Below are 23,533 nucleotides of genomic sequence, written 5' to 3' on the forward strand. Positions count from 1 at the left end.
GAAAGAAATGAAAACATTAAAACTGTTTTGCACACAGTTAGCCTGTACTGGGCTGAATGGAAAGTTCTCCCAATTGCATTTTAATGCCCAGCTGCCAGATGTGAAAACCACAATAACAAAATGAAAGGGCATGTTCCTTAAAAAGAATGTCATTGGTTTTTGTCAAATTGCCTATGGGCATACAGCAGACAGATATTTTGAGAATGAAGGGCATTTGGGAATTTTCATTGGGTTTGCCTCAGGGTAAATTATAGACATTCTGCCCACAACAGTCCTAAGTCAGGATTTCCTGCCTTTGTTTGATCTGATAGAGGACAGAGACATTAAAGTCCCAAGCTCAGAAATTGACTGTGGGGAGAGAAGATCTGGTTTTTATTTGGGGGAGGGAATCTTTGACTAGCACTCTACAAAAGACCTAATTTGTTTGAGAAGTGATTTGGAGATTAGTAGATTGCAAAGGCTCTGATAGCTGTTGGAGACTGTGGGTGAAACCGTTCTTTCTTTCGGAAAGTAAAAGGTTTTCTGTTCCTTGGTGCTGGGAAAGCAGCTGAAGCTCTTAAATAGCTATTGAACTATTTCAAGATACAGTAAATGGAAACTCAAGCTGCTGCTGGTACAGAAACAGTTTATCTGGCTGCTATAGCTGTTTGAAAGTTGGCATCCTGAGATTGCTTATGTAGAAAGAAGCTCCATAGAATCCTTTGGAACATATGGAGTCCTCTGAGCTTGCTTGGCTGGTTACTTGCAGATGTTTCATTACCTGACTAGGTAACATCATCAGTGCTATGAGTGTGGGGTTTGTTCTCTATTTATAAACAGAAGCTTGCCCTACCTGTTTTGGTGGTGTGTGTGAGTGGTTTTATTTTAGTTCTTTGATTAGGCTATTGTTTTCTGCTTGATTGTTTAAGGGGGTTAATCCCTGCTTATCTGGATGTTGGCTGCTGGAGAGGATATGTTCTGGCCTTTTATGTTTCCCTCTTAGGGTTTTTGTCTCATTTGAATGATAAACATGGTTTATTTCTATGAATCTGTTGATGGCTGATTTGTCTGAATGTCAAACTTCCTGGAATTCCCTAGCACATTTGGGATTAGCTTGCTCTAGAATTCTCACAGTTTTCCCGTTGAAACTATTGTTGAATCTGTCCATGTGTAGTGAGATTAGAAGTGTTTTCTGCCTGTTTGTCCTACATGGTGGCTATTATAGTACTTACACTGTATTTTTTTAGATGACTCCTGTTTTTTCTTCTTGTTAGGCTATTTTAATATATTGGAACATATATGTGAAGATACCTGTACAGGATCAACCTATGAGGAACATACGTGCTTGTTAATTAAAGCCAGTTATGATTCTCAATCTATTTGCATAGCAGATGCACCTATTGTGAGGGAACAGTAAGTATAATTTCAGTAGGATTTAAGTTCTCTAATTTCCCCCTCTTTGTCTCTGACCGAATAAAGTGAACAAAGAAAAAACACATGTGCCTTAAATTTGATTTTCTTAGTTCTTCTCCTGACTCATTATCTCCAGAGTTCAGAGGCCTACTTGAGAGGAAGAGGCATGGTGACCCTGGTAAATTGTCTGCATGGTGGTGGCAGAAGCAACAGCAGTTGGCTTTGTGTTTTCTACAGTGACATGGTTGGGCTACCCAGAAGCAAAAGGAAAAGCCAACAACGGCACTTGGAACCTTGGAGGACACCATCATTAGAAAAAGATGTGGGGGAAAGAGTGGGCACAGGAAGAGTCTCTTTGCTGCAGTTGCTGTAGATTTCTGGGAGGAAAGGTGGTGGTATTGATTGCCACAGTAGCAGCTACTATGCTGGTCAAAATTACATGGGCATCCTACTTCCTCTGCATCAGGATGAATATTGCCCAGAAATTTCTGGGAACCTGAGAACTGCAGCAGGACTGGATATGCCCTATTTCAGTACAGGTGGTTTCTATTACTGTTCTATGCATTTATAAAAATAAGCACAATTGAATTAAGTGGGAATGACTATGAATTTAAAAAACTTTTTAGTCTATAATTTCATGTTTAAATTAGTTAACATGGTACTGTAAAACATAGAGATAGGTACTTAATCTCTGAAATCATGATTACTGTGTAATATCCTGAAAAAACAACCCAAAACCATTTTGCTTAGTTTTCAATTCCCTCAACTAAGCATCTTTAAAATGTACAATGCAGTACAGGATAACCCTAGACATTTTTCAGTGCCAAATTTCATTATACAGGCTGTCCTCGACTCATTGTACTCAATAAAGACTAGGCTTGGCTATCAGATTTGGACTGTAACAACCCAGACAACTCTTATTCTTCCAAAGAGTCAGCTGCCTATCTACTGATATCTGCTACTCAAGTAAAGTAGCCTTGGATTAGCCCTTGTTTAGTTGCAGAGATACGGATTTAAAATGAAAGCCAATTCCAGCATGTGAGTTAGATTTATAGCTTATCTTTTCTCCGGGAATTCAAAGAGGATGTGCCAGATAGGCTGGGTGACTTGAGGGTCTCTACTGCTATCTACCTCAATATCTAATCCAGACTGGCTCTTGTATAGCATTAGTAGCACTACTACTCCATGGCTTTCTGACGATACATAACAGAAGCTGGAACCAGTCAGAACAACCAGTTGTCAAAAAACCCAACACAGTTCTAGGCTGCGTTAACAAAGATCACGTGAAGTGTTAGTACCACTTTATAATGCCTTGGGTAAGGCCACACTTGGAATACTGCATCCAGGTTTGGTAGCCATCAGGTGAAAAAGATACTGAGACTCTAAACAGCCAACAGCAACAAAGATAATTAGGGACTGGAGGCCAAAACATATGAAGAATGGTTGCTGAAATTGGGTGTGTCTAGTTGGAATAGAAGTGACACAACAGTGTTCCAAAAACTAAGGGGCTGCCACAAAGAAGTGGGGGAGTCAACCTATTCTCCAAAATACCCGAAGGCAGGACAAGAAACAATGGATGGAAACTAATTAAGAGAAGCAACCTAGAACTAAGGAGAAATTTCCTGACAGAACAATTAACCAGTGGAACGGGTTGCCTCCAGAAGTTGTGAATACTCCAACACTGGAAGTTTTTAAGAAAAGAACCTATGAACCTATGGCACGTGTGCCAGAGATGGCACACAGAGCCCTCTCTGTTGGCATGCCCGCCATCGCCAGCTGCTCTTCTGGTTTATGGCATGCACATGAGCACCAGCCAACTGGTCTTTTTGCATGTGCTGCAGCACCAGAAAAAAATGGCCAAACACCGCCATTTTCGGGCCTTTTTTAGGCCCTTTTTGGGCCAATAAACAACCTGAAAGTGGTCCCAAAAAGGGCCTGAAAAAACGGCTCAGCCAAAAATGACCCCCAAAATGGCCTGAACCACCCCTCCCCCGCAAAATGACTAAAAAACAGGTATGCATGCACAGGCCAGCTGGTCTTTGGGTTTCTAGTGCTCGGCATGCACACATACATGCACATTCCGATTTGGGCACTCATTGCTGAAAAGGTTCGCCATCACTGCCTTAGCTAAACCGGGCATGGGCATGGCCAGTACATGACGCATCTGGCCCCGTTTCCTGCCTGAGGAGGGGGTTGGAGTGGAATACCTCCAAGGTCCCTTCCAGCTCTATTCTGATTGATTGATTGGCCCCACATGAACCAAAAATATACACTATGGTAGGTTTTAGTGGATTTGAGTAATCTTGGTGACTTCTTCATCGTGTTCTGTATATAGATACCTGGAAATCAGCACACCATCACAGTTGAGTCTGCATAATGCTTCCCCATATCAAGGAATCAGGCAATACCATGACATGCCTCTTCTTTCTCAAAGCAATTCTTGGGGTTTTTTCATGAATGGGAGGCCTAGTGTCTCCTACAATGTTTTTGACCTGGTTTGTCCAGATGGCTGTCAAATGTCCTCTCATATGTTTTAGCCTCCAGTACAGTCTTGGGTTCACTGGCACTACATGCCTGGGTTACTATCTTCCATATATTTGCCTGTCAAAGTATGTCCCCCGCCCACCCTCGGTTATTGGGTGTTGTGTTCTTGTCTCTTATTTGTCTGCCTCTCCTGGAAAACTTCAATTCTCCTGTCTGAGAACTTAACATCTTCCTTCATGCAATACAGTGTAGCAACTCTCTCGTGTCCTTTACTGTCTGTTCCAATAAGCAAAAAAGTTTGCATATGCACCAGTTGCTGTTTATATCCTCTTTAGACAGAAATACAATCATTGCATATATTTTGGAATTCACAATAACGTTTCCTCCCTGCCTTACCTACCAAAACTACTAGTGCACATTAATCTTCTGTTTGTTTATTCGGGCTATAAGCTTCCAGGAGTTGCTTCTCTAATGCAGAACCAGCATGGACTTGGGTTGGACTAGAAGACCTCCAAGGTCCCTTCCAACTCTGTTATTCTAACGCTCAGCTTTCCCTCTCCACGACCGGAAGCGGAACCGGCGGAGCTTCAACACCCGGAAACAGAAGTAGCCAGGTTTCCATGGCGGCGGTGGCGGCGGCGGTTGCCGCGGCTCCCGCGCTCTGGCGGCGGTTGCTGGATTGTTTGCCCCGCGGGAGGACGTCCCTGGCGGCTTTTTTCGGCAGGCTTTCGGGTCGGCTGAGCCGAGGCCGCGAAAGCAGCGCTCGCAGGTGAGGAGGAGCTGCTAAAATAAAGCCTGCGCGGGCGGCGCTGGATCTTCGCTTTTCCGCGGGGCTTCCTCGAGAAGTCTCCTTTTCGCACGCTCGCAATTCACCTGCTGCCTCGGATGCAGTATATCAATGGGATCGCGTCCCGGCTTGGGCTTAGTCGGGAGAAACGCACGTGGGGAAGCGATACACATGGGGAAGTCTGCAGTGGGCGTCGCGTCCTCGAAGTGTGTGCAGGATTGCAGCTTCCCTGATCCCTAACATGGGCTCTGCATCTTTTGTGGTAGAAGCTGCAGTCCTGCCCTTTGGAGAATCCTGGATTGTTGGGTGAAGTTGATCTGAAGCAACCGTAGAATTAGGGTTTTGACTGGCCTGTGAAACGATTGTTTTTGTGTTAAGAGGAGGATAAGGACTTGATTAATCCAAACTGATTTGTTCAAGTGCTTGCCTGTGTTTCATTGATCCAACCTAGAAATAAGGAGGGATCTCCTAACAGAACAATTAATCCGGTGGAGCGGATTGCCTTGAGAAATTATAGGTGCTCCATCGCTGGATGCTTTTAACAAGAGATTGGACAGCCGTTGGTCTAAAAGGGTATATATAGGATCTCCTATTTGGGTAGAGGTTTGAACTAGAACACCTCCAAGGTCCCTTCTGTTATTCAGATATTTAAAGCCTGCATTGGGGGGTGGGGGAGGTCTTACAATACACTGAACCGTTAACTCATTATTGAGACTGGTTTGCTTAATGTGCTGGGTTAAAACGTGGTTGCCCAGTTTGTGCAATTCTTGGATGATCTTTTTGTGGTCCTGGAGCCCTCTCCAATAGGACATCTGAAACCTGATGGTCTCATTTGTGTCATAATGAGGAGAGGAAGCACAAATGTAGTGTAAAGCCTACCATTGGAATAGCACAGGTAAAAAGACAACTGTCCAAACTTCTACAAAATCATCTCATCTGCATTTTTTTTTTTGTTTCAGATTTTCCTAAACAACTTGTATAACTTCAGATATTTTGAAAGTATTTTTTTCTCAGAAATATTTTATTTTGATTCTTCTTTTAGCTCTTTATTACTAATTGATGTAAATTGGTCAAATTACGTATTAGTAATTTCAGCTCAGAATATAGTCACATTTTGATAAATAATACTTGCTATATCAATCTGATACAGTTCCAAGCTTTAATATTGAGTGTGTTCCACCCTTAAATGTTTCCAGGACATCTGTTATGTCAAAACATTTTTATGAAAAGATTCAATATCTTCCTTTATATGAACTTGGGGAAAAGTATAACAAGAAGATGCTAAAGATATGGCTGAAAGACACGGGGCTTTGCTACTTCCTCTAAGTCTCAAAAAGTAAACTTGGACATTCTAGGAAAATTAAAAGGAAATCAAGTCCATGCTATTTTCCATTAAAGAAGCAACTCCTGGAAGCTTATGGCCAGAGCAAGCAAACAGAAGATGAATGTGCACTAGGAGAGTAAGTAAGGCAGGGAGGAAAAATTATTGTGAGCTCCAAAATATATGCAGTGATTGCTTTTCTGTCTAAAGAGGACCTAAATGGCAACTGCTGCAGATAGAAGCTTTTTTGCTTATTGGAGCAAACAGTAAAGGACATTAGACAGTTGCTACATTGTATTGCATTAAGGAAGATGATATGTTTCCAGACATGAGAATTGACAGCCACCTGGACAAACCAGGTCAACAACATTGTAGGAGACACTGGGCCTGTCACTGAGTTAAAAAAAAAAACCCAAGAATTGCTTTGAGAAAGAAGAGGCATGTCATGGTATTGCCTGATTCCTTAATATGGGGAAGCTGTACACAGACTTGCTGTGAGGTGTGCTGATTTCCAGGTATCTATACAGAACATGAAGAAGTCACCAAGATTACTCAAATCCACTAAAAAGTATCATATTGTTTCATTTTGGTTCACATGGGGACAATGAATCAACCAGAATAGAGCTGGAAGGGACCTTGAAGGTCACCTAGTTCAGCCCCTTGTTCAAGCAGAAGACCCTGAACCATTTCAGATAAGTGACTGTCCGGTCTCTTCTTAAAAACCTCCAGTGATGAAGCACCTACAACAACTACTTTTTTTTTTTTGGAAATTTTTTTGGTTTTTAAAAACAAACATAGACAAACAAAACATAAAAAAACAATTCATAAAAACATCAAACTTTCTTCCATAGGTATACAAACAGTGTGCCGGTTGGTTTACAAATCATTTTGTGCATCCATTTCATAGTCTCCAATTACAGTTACATTAGATAAAAGCTCATATTATCAATCAAAAATTAAATACCCTAATATCATTATTAATCCTTTGACTATAATTTTATTCATTCATATTTTATGAGATAACTACAATTTACTTGGTTTATTTTATAACAATTCATATTATCCTCCCCAATCTATCCTAAAAACATTTTGTAGATATAATAAAAAGAAATACATCTTTATATATTTATTATTTTCTAAGAATCTACATATTTCATTACTGTATTTTATTATCTAACCATTGATAGAAAAGGTCCCAAATTTTATAAAATTGTTTATCCTCTTGTTCTCTAATTTCAAATATCAATCTACTCATTTCAGCACATTCCAATATTTTCCTAACGATTTCCTCCTGTGATGATATTTTCTCATTTCTCCAGTTTTTAGCAAATACAATCCTAGCCGCTGTTAATACATTTACAATCAGGTATTTCAAGTCTTTGCTATATGTTTCAGGTAAAATTCCCAATAAAAATATCTCTTTCAAGTCTATATGTTTTTTTGTCATTTTTTCCAACCACATGTGGATTTTAGTCCAGTATTTTTTAGTGCCGCACAAGTCCACCACATATGGTAATATAAGCCAGGTGTCTGATGACATTTCCAACATTTTTTGGATTTGTTCTTGAACATTCTTGCTATTCTTGTCGGGGGGGTAAATGCCACCTGTAAAACATCTTATACAAATTTTCTTTATAAGCTGTTGACATTGTCATTTTATAATTTTGAGACCACAATTTTTGTCATTTCTCTAAATCAATCCCATATCCAAAATTCTTCCCCCAAGCAATCATAGTTTCTTTAAGTTGTTCTTCTTCTAGTTTAATTTCTAATAAATATCCATACAGTTTTTTAATCACCTTTTCATCAGTACTTGTCAAAATCTTATCTAGATCAGTCAATTTATCATAGAAACCTTCTGTTTTAAAATCTTTATCATACCTTGAATGTATTTGCGCATATGAAAACCAATTCATCTTTATACCTTGTTCCTCTAGTTTTTGCATTGATTTAAGTTTACCCTTTTCATTCAATATTTCCCCATATCTAACTGTTTGTTCCTTTTTATATATTATAGGATAAGAAAATGCTTCGATAGTCGATAACCAGACTGGAATTTTCAAATAACATTGTCTTTTAATCTTCCCCCAATTTAACCACAAAGACTCCCATATATAATGTCTTCTAAAATACCCCTGAATTTTAGTTCCCTTGTACCATAAAAAAGCATGCCACCCCAACAACAAATCATGTCCTTCTAATGTCAACCATCTAGTATTTCTTAATGTTATCCATTCCTTGACCCACATCAGGTTTATAGCTTGGTAATACAACTCCCAGTTAGGCAATCCAAATCCTCCTCTAATTCTAGCATCTTGCAAAAGCTTTAACTTTATTCTTGCTTTCGAAGCACCTACAACTTCTGAAGGCAAGCCATTTCACTGGTTGATTGTCCTTACTGTTTGGAAATTTCTCCTTAGTTCCAGGTTGCTTCTCTCCTTGATTAGTTGCCAACCATTGTTTCTTGTCCTACCTACAGGTGCTTTGGTAAATAAGTTGACCCCCTCTTTTTGTGGCAACCACTCAAATACTGGAATCATGTCGTGCCACCCCTAGTCCTTTTCTCTATCCTAGCCAAACCCAAATCAAGGCCTTGCCGTCTTCAAATGATACACCCAAAAGTATAGTTGAATCTCTGGACAGCAGATAAAGGTAGTCTTTCTGAAGCTGTACAATTGAGGTCCCCAATCCCTGCTTTGCTGACTGGCACTTTGGCCCATTGGGAATCGGACAGTGCAGGAGGTGGGGAGGTGATGAACGTGCAAAGATTTATTTGCATATGTGCAGGATTAGGATGTGTGCGCAAAACCATCCCCTCTCCCTTCCCTCCACAGACAGTCTGTGGAGCAAAAAAGGTTGGTGACTGCTGCTGCTGTAGAAGTTCTTTCAGGCGAAAACTCAGAATGAGATATCAAAAACAACAAAAGTGGTTTTGTTGAAAATAAAATAAAAGACAAAGATGATATACTGTAGGTCCACACCAGCTGTATCAGATAGAATAGACTCAGGATCATGCAGATCTAAGCTATTTTTATTAGAACCACTATAGGAACAGAATCTTACAAATCTAAATGGGTTGTCTTCTTGCTTTTGTTTTCATGAGAATGGAGGGGTGGGAAGGCAGGGCACTGTCATATTGGGCTTGTCTGAGGCATTTTCATAATTTTTTCTTTGGCCTGGGCTCAGCTTTTGTTTTATCTAATTATTACTCTGCTAGTGATTCTTTCCTCTGTCCTTCAAAGCCATCCTCTATCCACTACACTCTATCGCAAAGTGAAAGCGATGAACTGTTAATTGGTGATTCTGAAGGCAAGAGTTCTTCACTCCTATTTTGAGTTTATCTTCTCTCACCGGGCAGATGGAGCCCTTGTTGGTCGTACCACTGGAAGAATGAGGGAACTGAGCTGAAGATAGACAAATTGAAGTTAAGATCATATTTAAAGTTAAAGGTTTTCCTTCCCACCGAATTGGTACCTATTTACTCACGTTTGCATGCTTTCAAACTGCTAATGGGCAGGAGCTGGGCAGTTCACCCTGTTGCGCCGCACTCGGGTGTCGAACCCAGGCTGTCGCCTTTCTGTGGTGGCGCAGTGGTTAGAATGCAGTGCTGCAGGCTAGTTCTGCTGACTGCCAGCTGCCTGCAGTTTGGCAGTTGGAATTTCACCAGGCTCAAGGTTGACTCGGGCTTCCATCGTCCCGAGGTCGGGAAAATGAGGAGCCAAATGTTGGGAGGGGGGCAGTATGCTGACTCTGTAAACCACTTAGACTGTAAAATACTGTAAAGCGGTATATCAGTCTAAGTACTATTGCTATTGCTATTTCCAGCTGAAAGTCTCAGCATCTTTAACTGCTGACCCATTGTGCCCCCAAGATAATACTTAGTCCTTATCAAGAAGGGGAAGGTGGGTCTGTCAGTTTGACATTTATACTAGGCAAGAACAGGTTATCATCAAGCAGCATATTTTGTGCTTTATATGCTTGTTACCAATAACAGGTACCAGATCGTTATGTCACAAACAGCTCATGCTAATCTAGCCTTATCTCTCTCTCTTATTTTATTAATAATAACAATAGAATAATAACAGAATGACAGAGTTGGAAAGGATCTTGAAGGTCATCTAGTCCAACCCCCTGCTCAAGTAGGAAGCCCTATATCATTTCAGACAAATGGTTGTCCAATCTTTTCTTAAAAACTCCCAGTGTTAGACCATTCAAAACTTCTGAAGACAACTTGTTCCACTGGTTAATTGTTCTAACTGTCAGGAAATTTCTCCTTAGTTCTAGGTTGCGTCTCTCCTTGATTAGTTCCCATCCCATTGCTTCTTGTCCTGCCTTCAGGGGCTTTGGAGAATAGGTTGATTTCCTTTTCTTTGTGGCAACCCCCGAGATATTGGAACATGTCTATCATGTCACCCCTAGTCCTTCTTTTCATTAAAGTACACATACCCAATTCCAGCAACCGTTCTTTATATGTTTTAGCCTCCAGTCACCTAATCATCTTTGTTGCTCTTCTCTATACTCTTTCTAGAGTCTCAACATCTTTTTTGCATTGTGGCGACCAAAACTGGATGCAGTATTCCAAATATGATTTCACCAAGGCATTATAAAGTGGAATTAACACTTAACAGATAACAGACAATCAGAGTTGGAAGGGACCTTGTAGGTCATCTAGTCCAACCCCTTGCCCAAGCACTTCACATAATCTCTATTCTATCCCTCTGTTAATGTTACTGTGTTGGGTTTTTTGGGCAGATGCAGCACACCACTGGCTCATATTTAAGTGATTGTGCACTAGAACTCCAAGATGGCTCTCACAATTACTACTATTGAGCCAGGTATTAGCGGCTTGGGCCTCAGCAAAGTCTTTGACAGACTGCTTCATATTTTTGCTTAATAAAATGGTACAATGTGGGCTGGATGATACTCCTGGTAGATGGGTTCACGTCATGAATGGCTCCACTTCAGCTTGGGCAGAAGTGTGGAGTGCAGTAATGCGGTGTCTTGGGCCCTGTGCTGTTCAGCATTTTTATCAGTGATTGGATGAAACAGTTGAAGGGCCACTTGTAAAGTTTGCATATGATGCAAAATTAGAAGTGGTGGCCAGTACTTTAAATAAGTGAGAGAAAGTTCCAAAAGACCTAAACAAGAACAATGAATTGAGATGAATAGCTTGGAATTTGAGGGGGGAGATATGTAAACCTCAAATATTGGATTTGGGAAACCTGGCTTGGCAGTAACACACATGAAAAGGATCTGCCTGTCCTTCTTGGTCAGTGGGACAGGCTGCCATATGAAGTAGTGAGTTTTCCTTTGCTAAAGATCTTCAGAAAACTATATCACCTATCAGTGTAGTGGATTCTGCACTGAGTAAGCACAGAGGGTTGTGCTAAATGACCTGCAAGACATCTTTTAACTCTATATTTCCATGATTTTTGAAAGCTGGTTTTTAAGATCCCCATTTAGTAGCATGACTGTGTGATGCTGGTGAGAGCAAATTTATTTCTTGTACATTTTAGCTTCTATGACAGTAAATACTTTTGCACCCATGATCACCCAATAATAGTCTCTTGTTTTGGATTACTCAAATGTGTGGTGTTAATAGTACTTAAGTGTGGAACTCCCTCATAACTTCTTGGATATGTCCAGGTATTTTCTTTGCAGCAATAGAGAAGTAGTTTCCACTGGCTTTTCCAGGATGTTTTTTTCAGAACTTCAGTCGAATCTAGTTTCCTGATGGTCCCCTGTCTATTAGTAACTAAAGTCTGCTAAGCTTTTTAAAATCCGACAAGATTGGCTCTCTGCTGCCACATAGTTTCAGTAGAGAGGAATATATTTGTAGCTCAGGATTGAAATGAGGGGTCTTTGGTGCTCTCTGAGTGTGGTTGTTTTCGCACAGTTTGGCTTGATAGCACCAAATCTGTAATACAGGTAGTCCTAGACTTACGACCACAATTGAGCTCAAAATTTCTGCTGCTAAGCAAGACAATTGTTAAATGAATTTCCCCCCAGATTACGACCTTTCTTGCCACAGTTGTTAAGTGACTTACTGCAATCCTTAAGTTAGTAACACTTGTTCAATGAATCTGGCTTCCCCATTGACTTTGCTTGCCAGAAGTCACAAAAGGTGATCACATAATAGTATCAAATCTGTAATACAGATAGTCCTTGACTTACGACCACAGTTGAGCTCAACGTTTCTATTGGTAAGAGAGACAGTTGTTAAGTCAGTTTTGCCCCATGTTGCAACCTTTTTTGCCACAGTTGTTAGGTGACTCACTGCAGTTGTTACGTTAGTTACACAGTTGTTAAGTGAATCTGGCCTCCCTATTGATTTTGTTTGTAAGAAGGTCGCAAAAGATGATCCCATGGACCCCAGGACACTACAGTTGTTATAAATACGAGTCAGTTGATTGTGTGATCATAAGGCTGCTTAAATGGTCATATGGAGGGAAAGTGGCCATGTCTTTTTTTCTCCTACAACTACCATCTAACCCAAATCAGATTTTCTGTCATGTTTCAGTGGTAAAATCTGAGGCACTGTGGAAACTATAAAATGGGTTAGTTTAGGCATCTGTTTTACTTAGCTGAAAGGTCTCCTTCATTGTTTACATGTATTTTGGAATTTGAACTGCACTCATCTTTGTTTCCCTAAAGTTCCAATCCCCCTGTCCAGTCCCCGAGAGCTCCTCTTTTGCCCATCCTTTGATCTGCCAATTCTCTTCCTAGTCAATGAGAACATTCTGATGTTAATAAGAAGCCATGAAGACGGTTTTCCTGCCTTCTCCTTCTAGGGTCCCAAAGTATAGTTTCCCCCCCACTATGTATTTCAGCAAAGTGAGAAGACTTTGATGAACTGTCCTGACTTTGTAGACAGTTGCTATTGCTAAACCCATAGCTTGCTTTTTAATTCTTTGTATGTTGCTTTTCTGAACCTTTTTATAACTTCATAGGAAATTCTTTTTAATTTCTTTGCAAGTTCTTTTTAATTATTTACAACTTCTTCTGCTTACTTCACCATGGAAGTAGTCCTTCAAATACCAGGGTCATCTTCCTCATTCTTTTCTTAAGAAGCTGAGTTTATCAGCATGTCATTAGATGCTACAGCAATAAAAACTATTTCCTAACACATAAGTATAAGATGTACAAGCGTTTCATCCCATATGCATTTGTAATAATGCAAAAAAATTAAATGAGTAAAAATGTTTAGTTTAGTTAAGTTTCATAATCAGCATTCTGGTCTAGAAAGTGACATTTAGAAAATTTTGACACCTTTAACTTGAGGGCGCACATGAGAAGTAGTTTGACTTGCTGGGTTAATTGGCTTATAAATATACTATGTGCAGAGTGTTTTGTACCACATAAAGCACATACTGAACTTTTTTCTCAAAATGCAAGGAGGAAAGATTTCTGAATACTGCTTGATGCTTTGTCTTGCATTATCTGGGAAAAATTACTTGCTGATGTTACAGGAAGTGTGTTGCATTCACATCAGTTCTTTATTTTGTCAGCAGATGTTCTGAGTCCTTGCCAGCTCATTTACGTGCAGTAAAACTCAATATTTTGAAAGCGAACTTTTTTTCCCTAAAAGTTGTATACTATGGAAACAATAAACAATACTTTTGCATCTATAAATTTCCTCAATAGTCCCAAGTCATGAAGAGTATAATCATATAAAAGTGGTTGGATAGATTACATACAATTTGGAGTAGGGAGCACCAAGATACGTAATAGTCTGATTGTCTAATACATACTCTTAATAGATTTCATGGGAATAAGATTGTTTCTTGTGTATGCATCTTGTCTTCATAGTTGTGAAAATTATGGGATTACATGCTGTAAATGTGTACATGCATGAAGGATAATACTCAAGATAGGTCCTTTTATGCAACCATCAGTTTAGAAGCCTCCAGATCATACATTGTCATGGACATACCAGTAGTTGCATGTGAGCCTTATTTTTCAATAGAGTATTCAGTTTGTACATTTTAAGCAAGTCTGGTATTATTGGCTCTAAAAGGATGTTTGTACTATAATACAGAAATTAAGAAGATATGTTTATATTATCTCCTGTGTTCAAAGTTATTGGCTAAATAAATGCATTTTAAAAAGAATATGGAGACACAGACTTCTGTTTGATTTGCATGTTCTTTTCTATGATGCAATACAGTCAGATTGCTTAAGGCTGACCAGGGGTTCAAACTGGTGGCCCACGAGCCAGATGTGTCATGGGCGGGCCATGCCCACCCCAGCTCCGCAAAGGGGAAAAATATCGTGAAGCGTCACATGACGTTGCGAGTTTGACACCGGTGGCTTAAGCCAATTCCTTTTAGAGTGTATGTTCATTGCATATAATAACATTCATTGTGTTCTAAATTTAAGTCAGATGACCACTTTAGACTTCAGGAATTCAGTAGTGCAAATTGTAGTCATGCATTATGAGTTTTTAGAGAATTGAGGCTACAGCATCAATCAGCATGTATACATTCTGTACAATAGTTTATATTTCATTAATATAGTTTTGGGTTTATCGAATGATAATTTGTTTTTAGAAAAAACTTCCTCTTTGATCTCATTTTGCTTTTAAGTTCTTACAAATCAGATAGCATCCAGAAAAACATAGACTTAAGCAATATGTCATATCCAGTAAGCATGACTCAGTTGAAACAAGGGTAGACTGATAATCTGGGGTCATATGTCCATGCTCAGCCTCTTCTCTAAGGAAGTTACCCTTGAGTCTTTATTGTTCATTGGCATCAGTATGTTAACAATAAAATTGGTTTCCCAGATTCAGTCACAACATATGCAGAAATACTGTAATATACACTCAGGCATTCCAATGAAACAAGACTCATTAGCAGAAGTCACTCTAATGTGGCTTATGTGTGGGTGATAAATACCATGATAAATATCCTGTTAATCTTTCTTTGCCTCTGGTAAAGTAGTTGCAATTTAACAAGTATCATGGTGCTTTGAGTTCAATATTAGTCAAAACCCTATTTCCTAAAAATAGGGATTCCAAAACCCCCAGATTTATTAATAGTAAAAAGTCAAACACAGAAAAGAAAGGTATGATTTTCAGTTCATTTTCCTTTCTAGATAATATTGATTTTAATATGCATTTCTGAATAGTTGTTTTCTACTTAGACCACTGATTGAAAATAGAGTATAATTTTTTAAATGCTATTTCAAAGGTGTATCTAAGAGCCATCATATTTGACATACTGTTTATTCTTTTAAGTATTGCAGTTACTCTGAGTGTAATCTGACAGAAATAGTTTCTTTACAGGAAGAAAATCAATAGCATCTTCATACTTAAATTTTCACAAATAACTGTGGGTACCTCAAGCTGCTATTTCCTTTAAAAAATTGCAACACTACTTCATGCCTGATAACAGTGGTGAATGATTCTTGAATTATGGAGAAGCTTAAAAATAGTACAGTCCTTTGTTTTAGGGAAAAGAACATTGAAACTGTGTTTTGGAATCAGATATAACTAGACTAATTTCTTAAAATAAATAGGATCTGTACTCTACACACTCACATACACCCTTGACAGACACTTTAAAGTAGCAGTTATTTGTAATCCCAGTTATAAGGTAGATTAACGATAATACTGTGTATTGTCCTAAATGCATGTTCATTATCAATGTATATGAATCAGATGATTTATGGCTTCAGAGGAAATAGAGAAGGCACTAGTATGACTTACTGAAAGAAAAGTATTGATTATGTTATATAAATGTAAGTGCACAAATAATGTGATTTTTATTTCTTGTAAACCAATAAGTGTAGATATGATTCCATTAATTCTAATTGTGGTAGAACTAAAAGTTGGAATAACTTTTTTATTAACATCTTTAATAGGGTATTTAGAACATTACTTTTTACATGTAACAATGTCTTTTTAAAATACCCTAATTTTATTATGATAGTTTAGACTAATATTGGTTAAACCTCAATAGGACATTGCTATTTCCCTGCCTTTTGATTGCATGTTCAAAGATTTCATTGGGGAAGTAATTTGTGAAGTTCTCTTTTTAAGCTCAGGATAATGGCAACTTTCCCTCCAGATTACTGTAATTCAGTATTGCCAAAGAAATGCCCAGTCCCCACAAAACTGTTGAAAAACAGAATAGCTAGGAATTCTTGTACACACTGAGTCAGATCTCCATTGTATGAATAGGCAATGACAAAGCGGTGGGCTTTCTGGGAAATGCAGTGGCAAACCATTTTTGGTTTTGGTGTTTTGTTTTGTTTTTGCTAGAGGATAAGGGGGAAGGATGCATGCAAACCTTGTAAAGATTTAACATTTTTCTGTGAAACAAGTGAAATCATCTTCCTGGCACCTGTGGTCAATTTGCACTTCAGACTGAGAGTTCCTCATAGTTAAGAGTTCCTCCTACCAAAATGCTGTTCCGTTTAAGCATTTGAGGGCTTTGAAGTGAGATAGGGAATACATTGGGTCAGACCATGACCACAGAGTGGTGTGGGGCCAGGATGACAAGTGAAGTGATGGTTCCTGTGTTAGAAATACTTTCATGATATATAGTAATATAAAAGTGACTTAGGGAGAAATTTATTTCCTTTAAAGTCATTTGATTTTTTTATTTCCACGTTATAGTAGGAAAATATTAAGTCAAACCTGTAAAAAAGCTAAGGGTTAGATAGAAACTGGCTATCTGCAGTTAGATGTGCCTCTTCAAGCTTCTCTGATAGTTTATTAATTTTTTATACAGATGCTCATATGAAGAAAAACTTGAAATACATGATAATGGATTAAAATAATAGTTAAATATAAAAAGAAATTATACACATTTCATATTAAGAATCCAAATACATGCTAATATAAAACATAATTTGGTAATTTAGAAATTTTATGCATTTAATATTAAGAATCCAAATTTGCACGCTCAAGTTTGCAGTCCTTGATTAGTTTTGTACACCGTCCCAAGCCATTAGGGTGTCAATTTGGTTTGGCTTTGAAATGTTTTGACAGTCTCACACCAACTATGGCTTAGCATGTGAGAACATAGTGACTCAGTCCTCCAACAGGAGTAGTCTGCGCAACAAGGAATGTGAATGGGGCACTGGCCTATAATTCTGTAAAGTTACTGCATCTTCTCCTGGGATCACAAATAACTGAAGAGCACAATTGTGTAGTCCTGAGAAAAGACATAGCTTGCTTTAAAAGCCTGCAGAGAGGTTCTGTATTTGTATTCTTGCGCACTCCAAATTATGTGTTTGGAACTGAATCCAATGCATGGGGTTGTGGTGCTTTTCTAATTAAACAATATAGCCCTGTCACATGCGACAAATCTGAAAAGATTGCATACTCTTGTTCAGAATCACTTTTATTCTGGAAAGACATCTGAAGTCAATGAAGGGAATCAGCTAGGAGAACAGTCTACTCACTTGGGGATGATATTTTAAGAACTAATGGAACAATTTTTATTAATTTGATTGATTTTTGATTTTTTAAATTTGATTTTATCCCATTTATGCCATTCAACTCAGTGTTTTATATGTATATATATTCACTCTGTCTGTCTGTCTCTGTCACTGTCTGTCTGTCTGTCTGTCTGTCTCTGTCTCTGTCTCTGTCTCTCTCCCTCCTCCCTCCCTCCCTCTCCATCTATTCTTATTTTCCCCACAACATCAATTCTGCGAGATGGCTGAGCTGCAAGAGAGAATGACTAAAGTCACCCACCTGCCTTCTATACCTATGGAGGGGACTAGAATTCGGGATTATCAGTTTCTAGCCTAGCACCTTAACTAAACTGGCTCTCTATTTTAGTAGTATTTATGCGGATACTAAGTATGTAATTACTTCGTTCCCACACACAAAGTATAGGGTAGGTGCTTGTTCTTTGACTGCAGACTGTTGTTTCTATTTGTATCAAAAACCTAACTGTAATGTAGGTGAAATATGGTCCTACATGGACTCAGTATATTACATGTCTGCAGGCTTTAAGAAAAAAACATATATGTTGCTAAGCTAATCTCTTTTTCTTATTAGGTCATCATGGCTGCTGTTGGCTCCACTACTCACTTCTGCAGTTCCACAACTGACTCTTCCCACCAATTGCCTTTGCCCTGAGGGAACACATATTTTTCAATGGATCAGAAACTTGGTTCCAGAATTTGGTATTGCTGGCTCCCACATCAAGGTGCTTTCATCTCCAGCCGAATTCTACGAACTTATGAAGGTGATCTCAATATTTTTCTCTTGCATGTTTTGTTACAGGTTTTGTTATATATTACATGACAGCAGTGTTCAGTGGTTTTGTTGTGTTCTAAAGTCTTTTCAGGCTTATAGGTTAAAGTAATTTTACCTTACCTTACCTTGGTGAATTGGTTATTACATTCAACTCTAAAACTAAAGAAGAAAAAACCCTTTTGTCAACTAGTGTAAATTTCTGTGAATATAGTGAGATGTGAAAAGCTACAGTCCTATAGTTCAGTGTTATGCTTGTTTTAATGCGTCAGTTTCAACTCTTGCCATCTTCAGGTAGAAAAATCAGATAGCTGGGCAGAGAAAGACTCTTGCTTAAAAGTATTGAACTATCTGTGCCATATAGGTGCTGCCAACTTTATTCAATTTTTTTCATTGTTTCAGCATAAAATATAAAAAAAAAATCCCAAAATTAAATATCCCCCTCCAGTTTCTAGAAAGAAGTAGGTGCTTCTAAGTTTATAAACGTGAGAATTTTAAAGTAATATTTAGTAAGTAATGTGAATGATTGTATTTAACTTGGTACATTAATGGTTTTCAAACATTTTTTATCTTTTTGGGAGACAATAAATACTAAGAAAAATACCAGTTTGTATATAATTAAAAGTGATGAAAGAGAACCACACTTTCCAGTATTAGCAGGCTTGTCTCTCTTGACCTTCTAATTGACAATAGAGATACACTCACTTGTAACCAAGAAACTTATTCTCAATCCAGTTGTGAGCAAAAATATTTAATATTTGTCCTGGTAAATTTGAGCTTTATTGATTCTTATAAAATTAAATACAGTATTGTATGAGGTGTCCCATAGGAGATGTAGGTAGTCCTTGACTTATAACATTCTTTCAGTGACCGTTTGAAGTTGCAACGGACTGAAAAAAGTGACTTACAGTTTTTCACACTTATGACTATTGTCATGTCACCATAGTCATGTGATCAAAATGTATTTATGATGGATGCAGTGTCCTGGGATCATGTGATCATCTTTTGCGACCTTCTGAAGTGACTTTCACAGGGGAATCCAGATTCACCATGTTACTAATTTAACAAGTGCAGTGATTTACTTAACAACTGGCAAGAAAGTTCGTAAAATGGGTCAAACTCACTTAAGAACTGTCTTGCTTACCAACAGAAATTTGTCCTAAGTCAAGGACTATCTGTACTTGGATGCTTCATTTGATAGACTCATTAGCAAATCTAAATGTTTTTCTCTTTCAGGGACAGGCAAAGATAGCTAAGCAACGAATTGTTTTAGCTTCACTATATCTTGGAACAGGTTCTTTGGAACAGGAATTAGTAAGTATCTAAAATGGAAAGGAGGGACTGAGGCCTTTTTACTAAATAGCTAGATAAGAGATGCCTTAGATTTAGTTTTATTTGGGGAGGGGGTAGCAGCTGTTGCTTCAGAACTCTAATTCAAAGATGCACTCTGTTATATTTCTGTATGTGAGTTTTTAATATAGGAGAAATACATATATATATATATATAATAATATAGGAGAAACAAAGTTAGAATTAGGAAAACACTGACACTTCCCGCTTGGCAAGTTGAAGTTCTCTGTAAATCTGACATTCGATTTATTTTATGCACATTTCACTTCCCAACACTTAGTATGCTTGAAATAAAAGAAGACTGCCTTGTGCATTTGTGTGTGTTTGCAATCATGGTGAATATCTGTAGCTTGGGTGAAGATGACACTGACAATCCCTAAACCCTGCTGAAGATGTTACCTAGCCTGGTAATGAAACATTTGGAAATCAACCCACAACTTGGAGAATTTGTGTATGTTTTCTTCTTATAGGTAGATTGTCTTGAAATAGCTTTGGAAAGCTCATTGAAGGGATGTGGGAGTCCCAATTTTAGAGTGTCTATCCTATTAGACTTCACGAGAGGATCCCGAGGTAAGTATATATGTATTCAGTGACCAACTCTTTTTACTTAGTTGGAATAGACTGGTATGGTTCGGGATCTCTGATATAAGAATTTGGTTTAAATAATTCTGCAGATCAAAGAATTTGGACCTTTGTCTGAAATCAATGTTCAAAAAACAACATCAGTTCTTCTGTAGATTTCAAAGTACTATCCTCTTTATATCTCTTTGGTTTTATTTTGCAAACCACCATAAAGGATTCTTTTAATTTAAAACCCAGACAAAATATTCCTGATACACTTTCTTTTAACTTACTAAAATGTAAATTTTGTCTATTCAATCCCTCCTATTTTATTGAATTGTGAAGAATAAAGTTTATTTTCTTGATCTCTGCATCCTGTTGAGGAGTCTGTATCTGTCAAATTAAGTGTTTTGAAGCCATTCCCCAGCTGACCCAAATTGATAGGAATCTTATCTCTTCCCCCTTACGTATTATTAGCCTACTGGTTTTCCTCAGCTCCTCTTTTACTGCCTGACATAACCAGGAATTTTTTCTGTGTTGTTGAGTTTCTTTTTCCTTGTTTCTAATACAAAATAAAACAAATCCAGACTGTATCAAAATCCAGGTGCTTTTTTCTCAGTGATGTTTTATTAGCTCCTTCGAAACCTTCCTTTAATTTTGATTATTTACATGGCCTCTTCTTCTGCAGCATCTACTATCTAATTCTCATACTTCCTGTTCAGGTCCGAATTCAGATCCCATATGGACTTCTGACTCCTCCTTGCTGGTGCATCTTCCTCACCTGACTAGTCAGAGCCTCTCCCCCCCACCCACCCCAGAGTTTGCCCTTATGTAGATCAGCTGTTGTGATAACTGCAGATCTTGGCCTGTAAACAACCACTGTTTTGCTGATGACCAATTCTTTGATTTTGTTATAAGAGATATCTCTATTCCTCTTGCATGACTTGCTATTGATATTTCCTAAGTTCGTGCTTTGAGCATTTCCCAGAAGACAAGAAATTTGTGACTCAGGTTTTCCATGCAGAGATCTGTGATGTGTCAAAGGAACAGTCCAGTGAATGACATTGTGTTTTTGACTGCTTCCAAAACGATAGGCTAGTTATAGGCTAGAATATTTTCACAAATAGTAATAGTAATGAAAATAGCAGATAGTAATGAAAGTGTTCTTGGTGGAAAAAATATAAGAACTACTCCTAGGTGAAAGGCATGAATTCCATAGCCTGACAGTCAGGTACAACTGCCCTAGTAAAGAAAGAGCAGGCACTATTGTCCAAATAAAACAAATTTCATTTGCAAAAGATGCTGCATGAGAGGTACACAGAAATCTCTGTACTTTTACTGTATTCTGTCTATCTCTACATTTTTCTGTTCCCATGATGCAAGTTGTGCTGTTATGTGAAATATACAATAAAGGAGGAATCAGAACTTGCAGTTGAACTTACCCTCTTTTACAGAGAGTTCCCTCTGTAAAATATAGAAATGCCTTAAGGCTTGGCCTCTGGAGGAGGTGAAATTAAGATCTTCCTTTTCGGCCCATCTTTTGGAGATCAGAAATAATACTTAATCATAAGCTCAGCTACTATTCTTGATTACCAGAGATGGAAATGATCCAAAGCATGTGTGCCTGGTGCAATCGCTGTCCACTTAATTCCGTTATTATAAATCCAAAGCAACTAGAGGTGACACAAAATGTCTTCTAACATTTGCTTCTATCTAGAGAGATACATGGTAATTTTTGTCACTCTGCAGCTGATGAACAATAAGACACTTAGACATTCTATACATAAAGGTTTCCAGCATCTCCTGATTGTTAAGGTTTTCTAATTCTTACAGTTTGATTGGAGAATATATTCTGTATTACTGTGATCCCATTTAATTTTTTACCCTTAAGGCCAGAAGAATTCTCGAACCATGCTGCTTCCACTCCTAAGGCGATTTCCAGATAAGGTCCGTGTCTCTCTCTTCCACACTCCTAATCTACGTGGTCTTCTCAGACATCTAATTCCTGAGCGCCTTAATGAGACCATCGGGTTGCAGCATATCAAAGTCTATCTCTTTGATGATAATGTGATCTTGAGTGGGTGAGTTCCTCTTTATAAGGAAATAACATTGGGTTAGGAAGAATTCTGTGATTTCCAGTAAAGAAGAAAAAAAGAAGGAAATCAGTTAAGCCAGATCATAATAGGGATCATTCTGCAAATTCTGGAATCTGTTCTGCATTTTGCCATTTTTGGACTGTTTCTAGCCTCAAGTGATTCTGAATAAGCATTCTACAATTCATTTGCCTTTAACCAAACTTTAAATGGGGAAATGGATCAGGAAGGCAATATTAGTGTTCATGTGTTGATTAATCTTACATGCCTTCCTGTCTATTGTTTTCTCAACAGTCAAATGTATGTGAGTTGAATATGATTTATATAGACTATCATTTGGCATTCTTAACTGCCATCCTTTTTCCCCTCTCCAGAGCCAACTTAAGTGACTCTTACTTCAGCAATCGACAAGACCGTTACGTGTTCCTGCAAGACTCACCAGAGATTGCAGATTTCTTCACTGAGCTAGTAAATGCAGTTGGGGATGTATCTTTACAGTTACAGCAGGATGACACAGTCAAAGTTATAGATGGGATGGTCCATCCTTACAAAGGTAGGAGGCCATTTAGATAGATAGATAGATAGATAGATAGATAGATAGATAGATAGATAGATAGATAGATAGAATGAATGAATGAATGAATGAATGAATGAATGAATGAATGAATGAATGAATGAATACTTTATTGGCCAAGTGTGATTGGTCACACAAGGAATTTGTCTTGGTTTATCACTTTATTTCTTACTTTATTTTCTATATTGCCATAATCTTGAGATTTTAGGGAAGTCTTTAGAAAGGAATTTATCATGTATACAGGAAGTCCTTGACTTATGACCACAATTGAGCCCAACATTTCTGTTGTTAAGTAAGTTTTGCCCCCTTTTGCAACCTTTCTTGCCACCACTGTTAAATACATCACTGCAGTTAATAAGTTAATAACCTGGTTGTTAAGTGAATCTGGCTCCCCCATTGACTTTGCTTGTCACCAGGTCGCAAAAGAGGATCACATGACCTTGGGACACAGCAGAGGTCATAAATGTGAACCAGTTGCCAAGCGTCTGAATTTTGTTCATCTGATCATGAGGATTCTGCAAGAGTCACAACTGTGAAAAACGGATATAAATGTGAACGGTCACTAAATGAACTGTAATACACACAGAAGGGAGGGGGGGAAGATTTGTACCTTACCAGAATTCATTTGAGTTTTTGTGATGATGACAATATAATATAAATTATATAAATTATAGTTATATCAATATAATATGTAGTTGATGTAATCATTATGATGTTTAACTATAACTATATAATTAATATAGAATATGTTTAAAAA

General features: G+C 38.1%; 1 protein-coding gene across 4 annotated transcripts in view; it reads left to right on the forward strand.

Annotated features, from left to right (window-relative positions):
• Positions 1-4,466: 4,466 nt before the first annotated feature.
• PGS1 (phosphatidylglycerophosphate synthase 1) overlaps positions 4,467-23,533 on the forward strand; it is a 38,683-nt gene continuing 19,616 nt past the window's right edge. For all 4 annotated transcript variants that reach the window (XR_015741819.1, XR_015741821.1, XR_015741820.1 and 1 more), the window contains exons 1-6: positions 4,467-4,645; positions 18,001-18,190; positions 19,435-19,512; positions 20,019-20,118; positions 22,001-22,190; positions 22,577-22,755. Coding sequence is in view for 1 of the 4 variants with exons in the window: in XM_026701823.2 (XP_026557608.1) it covers positions 4,497-4,645; positions 18,001-18,190; positions 19,435-19,512; positions 20,019-20,118; positions 22,001-22,190; positions 22,577-22,755 (886 nt within the window). In the remaining 3 variants the exon portion in view is untranslated. The remainder of the gene's footprint in view (positions 4,646-18,000; positions 18,191-19,434; positions 19,513-20,018; positions 20,119-22,000; positions 22,191-22,576; positions 22,756-23,533) is intronic.

This window comes from Pseudonaja textilis, chromosome 2 (assembly GCF_049901715.1).
Source record: "Pseudonaja textilis isolate UNSWEBS1 chromosome 2, rPseTex1.2, whole genome shotgun sequence".
Taxonomy (NCBI): Eukaryota; Metazoa; Chordata; class Lepidosauria; order Squamata; family Elapidae; genus Pseudonaja; species Pseudonaja textilis.